Source organism: Pocillopora damicornis, chromosome 14, assembly GCF_964200805.1.
Source record: "Pocillopora damicornis chromosome 14, jaPocDami1.2, whole genome shotgun sequence".
NCBI lineage: Eukaryota > Metazoa > Cnidaria > Anthozoa > Scleractinia > Pocilloporidae > Pocillopora > Pocillopora damicornis.
The window spans coordinates 309,276-315,703 of record NC_142683.1 but is presented as its reverse complement, the minus strand read 5'-3'; the positions used below and the strand labels follow the sequence as shown (position 1 = coordinate 315,703).

The 6,428-nt window shown below is 38.2% G+C and overlaps 1 protein-coding gene across 1 annotated transcript in view; it reads left to right on the top strand.

The window, feature by feature from the left end:
* Positions 1-2,377: 2,377 nt before the first annotated feature.
* LOC149033873 (monocarboxylate transporter 10-like) overlaps positions 2,378-6,428 on the top strand; it is a 5,320-nt gene continuing 1,269 nt past the window's right edge. Inside the window, exons 1-2 of the mRNA XM_089194062.1 lie at positions 2,378-3,303; positions 5,272-5,822. Of these exons, the coding sequence (XP_089050188.1) occupies positions 3,072-3,303; positions 5,272-5,822 (783 nt within the window). The 5' untranslated portion in view covers positions 2,378-3,071. The remainder of the gene's footprint in view (positions 3,304-5,271; positions 5,823-6,428) is intronic.

Genomic DNA, 6,428 nt, shown 5'->3' with positions numbered 1-6,428 from the left:
TATCATTAGTGGAAAAGTAATAACTCGTGAACAAAATAATATAAACTCAGCAACAATAGATCACATTAGAAACCAATCAGATTTACACAAAGTAGGTTGTTCTGATTGATAAATGCAGTAGCTGACAAAAATAAACAAAAGCTTGGATACTTTAATGTATATTGATAAACACTAACAAATTGCATTCCTGAGTAAGAATTCAGCTGAAGGAAAAATTTTCATGGCACACACTTCACTTAGTCAATACTGTCAAATTTATCTGTCATCAGTTTGTTGATTTCCTATAAATGTGTATCTTTCATGTATATGTTATGAATAATTAATAACATTTCTCATATGATAAGCACCTGTAATTTTTTCAAATACTTTGAACTGCACACACACTATGAGCTCAGCATTTGTTGTTTGTGAAAAATTTACTTCTGCTTATTTAGAATACCAAAGTGCACTTTGATTAACTTAGCTTAGACTTTGTTGAGTTTTTATGAAGACAGTTCAATGGAACTGACATTTGTTACGTTTATAGTTAGAAGTTAGAGCTACTTGATGTGGATTCGATAACCATCAGGTATCCTCAGAGACCCAGGGTTCTAATCACATCTGTAGACCCCTTAAAAGCACAGTCTTAACAGATCAGTTCCAAACTGTCATAGTCATTCTGAATTTTGATTGGTACCAGAAGTTCAATCTTGTTCTGGCAAATGAGAGTGAAGCAGGTCTCACAAGTCCTCTTGTATGCTCTAACACAAAGTGATACATGAAGTTCAGTTGCTTACCATGTTTGTTTTGGACCTTTTTGTATGGTAGATTAGCACTTTGCATGATGATGTGAAGTTGACTATTTGCATGATGATGTCAAGTTCAGCCATTCATTTCTCCACATAACTTGAATTTGGTAGACTTGCTGGCATGGAATTACAATTTCAATAACAAGAAAACTTGAAAGCTTGTGGTAGTTTAAATCATATGATACCGTCATGCACTTGCCTGTACATTGAACTCTGCTGTGTTTAAGTTTTGTTTCTAATTACTGTTCCTGAAATCTATTATGGTGACACTCTATCTCTATTGAACTTTCTGTTAAATAAAACCTCCAGGTCAAATTGTAAGTCTTATTGGGCTAAAAATTATCAGCAACGTTAACGTAATGTTACTTCAGAGTACTAAACTCAACATATGATTCATTAAAATATTGCTTGTGTTCTGATCTTGTAATGCACCTATCTTTTTTCCCTAGACTCTTCCATTTGCAACCTCATATCCACCTACCTGAACTAAATTTTCTGGGTTCTTTATTGAAAATACAGTCCCACAAAACCTAAATACAATAATTATAGTAAATGTTTTGCTCTTAACCAACTGAAAGTTGAACTTTATGCCCTAATGGACAAAAGAAACCTACGCTCAGCATTGTGTTACTTTACATGTATGTATTGTCCAAAATTAGTCATACATTCAAACCAATCAAGATCCCAATGGCTTCTAGTGTAGATTACATCATTTCCCAAATGTCCCTGCCCTTCTCCAAAGTTTTGTCCTTGTGTGTCGGTACACAAAATGTCAAGAATATTCATGAAATTCTTCTCTAGAGTTCATTTCACATCACTTGCCTTGGAAAAGACAATCAACCTACAAACCTCAGGAGTCAATTCCACTTCGTTACGTAAACATAATCATGACTGAATCTATCAGACCACTATGGGAGATTATGCTGATGTTTTTTCAGTTCCTTAAATCCTCGGGTTACAGGTGCAACCTTTGGGAAAACTATCTAATGGTCATCAGATATTAGCTCTTCTTATAGAAACCCAGTGAAACACCAGACACCAAAAAGCAGCTCAATTTCGTAAGCCACACATGTACGCATTGCGGACCTATTTTTTCCAAGTGTCGCGCTTGGATTTCTACGTACAGGGTCGGCGGAAAGGACAACGTTCTAATTTTTTCACTTTCTACAAGTGCTTGAGGATTCTAAATAAGAATAAAATATTTTCCAATTGAAAATGGTTTTTTTTTTTTTAAGAGAAATATGGAAAAATATCAGACTGCCGGAAGTTTAGTTATTCAGTATTTTGAATTTTGGATTTTGTCCAGTAGTGTCCGAATAATTTATAAGTGTCATGCTTGGATCCCTTTCTACTCTGTGTACAGGGTCGGCGAAACGGATAACGTTCGAATTTTTTCACTTTCTAGAGGCTTTCTAAGGATTCTAAATAAAGGTAGAGTATTTTCCAAGAAAAATTTGTATATTTCAAAGAGAAATGTGGAGTTATTTGAGGACCGTGTCCGGTCGTGTTATTGAAAAGTTTCAAGTGTCAAGCCCTTGGATGGCTGGAAGCACTTGAGGATTGTAAATAAAGGCAGAACATTTTCGTATAAATATTTTTTGGATTTCGAAGACAAATATGGAAAAATATCGGACTGCCGGACGTTTAGTTATTTTAAGGCCGTTTCCGGCTGCCAGACGTTTAGTCACTTTACTGCAGGAACGTCAGCGTCACTGAGAGCTTGCGTTACGATTCTTATTTGCTGCTTTGAATGGACAGCAACCTCCACCACTCTTTCTAGCGCAAGCTCCTATCCACGGGCAGGAAACTTCAACTGACCCGTGGTCCTATTTAACAAGGATGGCAAACTTCAATTACTGCCTCGGAATCTGCTAAATCAATGGATTCTTCTGATTCCATACCGGACTACAACGTATAGTATTGTTTTAAACAGAATTATTTTGAGAAGCTCACCAAACTCATCGGAGAAAACGCAGACAACGAGGCAAGGTTAAAATAACTGACCAATCAGAGGCGCTATTCAGACGAAAGCGGTGGTTCAAAAACAAAAAAAAAAACCCACCGTGTTGCATCAAGGTTGGAAATGGGCCTTCATCACTGATCTATTCATGTCTGTTTATTCGGCTGTTTACATGATTCTGTTCAACTGATTCCAGCTGACAGGTGACAGCCAAATTACTACTGCTTAATTGGGCCCCAAGGTCAACGCTAGAGCAACGAAAAAGTGCTTCAGGTGGACACAGGAGCACTTTTCTTATCCTCAGGAGAAGAAATGTAAATTCCATGTCGGACATGACATTAGAAGAGAGGTGTCATGAAGTTTCGGAGGAAGACGATCAACAAGCAGATACTGTGATTAAAGTAAATCACAAACCTCCGCCCGATGGAGGGTGGGGATGGGTCGTTTGTCTCGGAGCATGGATTGTGAATTTCTTAACAGTAGGGCAGCAGAATGCAGCCGGTGTGGTGTACTCGGCGCTTTTGAACGAATATTCCACAAAAAGAGGGGAAACAGGTAAAGTTGCTTACACATTCAACCGAACTAAAAGTGTTCGGATTTTGTTGAATACTCAGTCTAGACATTTTGTTTCTTTATTTTTGAAAACGACTCTCCGGTAAACGGAAACTGAGATGGGAATCAAAGCGGTATGTGTGCGCAATACAACATTTCGTGGTTTTCTTCCCAATTTTGACCATCATTTCATTATAATCGAGAGTCAATTTTTCTATTTTGAATTTTATAAACTTCCCCTTTAAGGTCTGTCATATAATTTTCGAGTAATTTATGCACAACTTGATAAAGTGTGAGGTCAGAGCCCCATTCTATTCTCGTCTAAGCAGAAGCTTCCAACTTGAATATTGGAAATCGTTCAGAAATAATCGTGACAGTTTATGCAAAAGGTCGCTTTAGATTTTTACTCCTTGCGATTTCCCTTCACAATCTGGTGGCTATATTTATCCAAAACTCAGTCGAGTCATTTTGTTTCTTTATTTTTCAAACGATTCTCCGGTAAACAGAGACTGAGATGTGAATCAAAGCGTTACGTGTGCGTATTACTTAACAATTGGTTTATATGTCAGTGTGCGTTCATCGAGATGTGAAGAACGCAGGAAGTTTGGACAGCACGAAAGATGCGTAAGAGTTGCTCGAGGCATAGCCGAGGGCAACTCTAGCTTCTTGAGTGCTCTTCAAACTTCCCAAGTGCTTCATATCTTGATGAACGTACACTTGACTTATGAACCAATTGTTAAGTAATACGCACACCGATGGAAAATCTTTTTCCCGAGGGATTTGTTTGCTGACGTCATGAGCGTGCACAATAGGAATATGAAACACGCTCGCGTAATTGAATTTGATTATACAAATTTACTAGCTATGTTATAAAACAATTTGAGGTTTTCTTCCCTATTTTGACCATCATTTCATTTTAATCGCGTGTCAATTTTTCTATTTGAAATTTTCTATACTTTTCCTTTTAGGTCTGTCATATATTTTTCGAGTAATTTATGCACAACTTAAGACGTGACTTCATAAAGTGTTAGGTCAGATCCCTATCTATTCACGTCTAAGCAGAAGCTTCCAGCTTCAACATTGGAAATCGTTCAAAGATAATCGTGACAGTTTATATAAAAGGTCGCTTTAAATTAAACCGAGTTTTGTTTCTTGCGATTTCCCTTCACAATCTGATGGCTACATCTATCTAAAACTCAGTCTAGTCATTTTATTTCTTCATTTTTCAAAACGATTCTCTGGTGCGTGTGCGTAATACAAAATTTTGTGGTTTTCATTTTAATCAAGAGTCACTGTTTCTATCTTGAATTTTAAAACTTCCCTTTTAAGCTCTGTTTATAATTTTCTAGTAATTTTTGCACAACGTAAGACGTGACTTAATAAAGTGTGAGGTCAAATGCGTGAGGCCCCTTTCTATTTTCATATTAGCAGAATCTTCCGATTAAGAGATGTCGAATTTCCGCTATCTGATGTACAGAGTACACTTGAATATTGCAAATCGTTTAAAAAATAATCGTGACAGTTTATGTAAAAGGTCGCTTTAGATTAAACCGAGTTTTACTCCTTGTGATTTCCCTTCACAATCTGTTGGCTATATTCAATCAGAGTAAGAACTGCATGTCCATTTAAAAGCCTGATTAAAGGCTGATAAGAACGAGCAGCTTTTTTTAACGGCCTCACTAAAAAGTCTCTATTGCGACATTCACAAAGCCCGTTATGTTGTTCTTTAGTCGTTGTCTTTTTATCAAGCCTACATTGCTAATCCAGGTCTATCGTATCATTTCGTGGTCCACAGCTTTAAAACTCAAGTTGGTCTAATGAGCATTGCCCAATATCTCTGGTAAAACCTTACTCTATTCCTTTCAATTGCTTGAAAGCGTTGAGGTAAAAAAAAAAACATGAGAACAATATTATCTTTCTAGATGGACAAGTTTGTCCATTGAGTAAATAGCCTATCATCTTTCTCAACAGCTTGGGTTGCCTCGCTGGCGTCCAGTATGATGTATCTGTTCGCTGCTGTGGGCACCTCTCTCGCTGAACGTTTCGGAAGCCGATTGGTTGTCATCATTGGATCTTTCGTCTCAGCTTCAGGCCTCCTTGCCAGTTCCTTCGCAACAACGCTCACACCCCTGTATGGAAGCTACGGAATTATATGGGGTCTGGGAGCAAGTCTGGGCTTATTTCCCTCGCTCGTGATACTAACAAAGTACTTCAGGAGGCGCCTTGCCCTTGCATCTGGGATGGCTCTGGCAGGAGCTGCGTGTGGCACCCTAGTATATGGGCCTGTGATACAACTTCTTGTATCAAAGTACGGGATTTCAGTTACATTTCGGATTCTTGCCGCCGTTCAGAGTTTAATGTTTATGAGTGGATTGATATTTCGGCCTGTGGAGAGGCATAAAGCCTGCCGAGACAGACAAAGAGAAAACAACGGCAACATTTTCAAGAACAAAGCGTACGTCATCTGGGTTGCTTCGCTTTGTGTGTTCATGCTTGTGTTTCTCGTGCCTTTTGTTCACTTGGTAAGTTAAGCGGACAAAAGAATTGTTTCTTCCCTCACTATCCAAAGCCTCCGCTTCCAAAAAGTTGCTTTCAGTTAGTTGAGAATGTTCAGGTTCCATCTCTGTTTGATAATTTCCTGTATTTCAGTCTCACTGAGAGAAAGTTTGTGTCCACTTCTCTGAAGCTGTTGGCCATATTCTTGAAACTAAAAAGCAGCCTTTTACTCCCAAAGGCTGCTCGCAAATCTGCGAAAAATAACAGTCTTGTAATCGAATAAGGCTGACGATCCATCACAGCCTGGGCTTATCCCGTTTTCAGAGCCGTGAAGGAACCTAAGTATTGCCTCTCCTTCGAATTTGTCCATAGCAGTGAACTAATGATTTCCTCTGACAGTTTGCTGGTTTTCCTTTACACTACGTGGGTGGAGAGGCAGTGAGGGAGAAAAGTCTCTTGTCAAAGAAAACAACTGAACATAAATTTAATTTGTTCCCAAGGAAAAAAATCTCCTGTATTTTGTAGTTTAATTATGTTTACTGAACAAAATTGAGGCGACCTTGTAAATTGAACAGATCTGCAGTGATTCATGGTCAGTATTCATGTATCACATCAAGACGATGACCAAATCA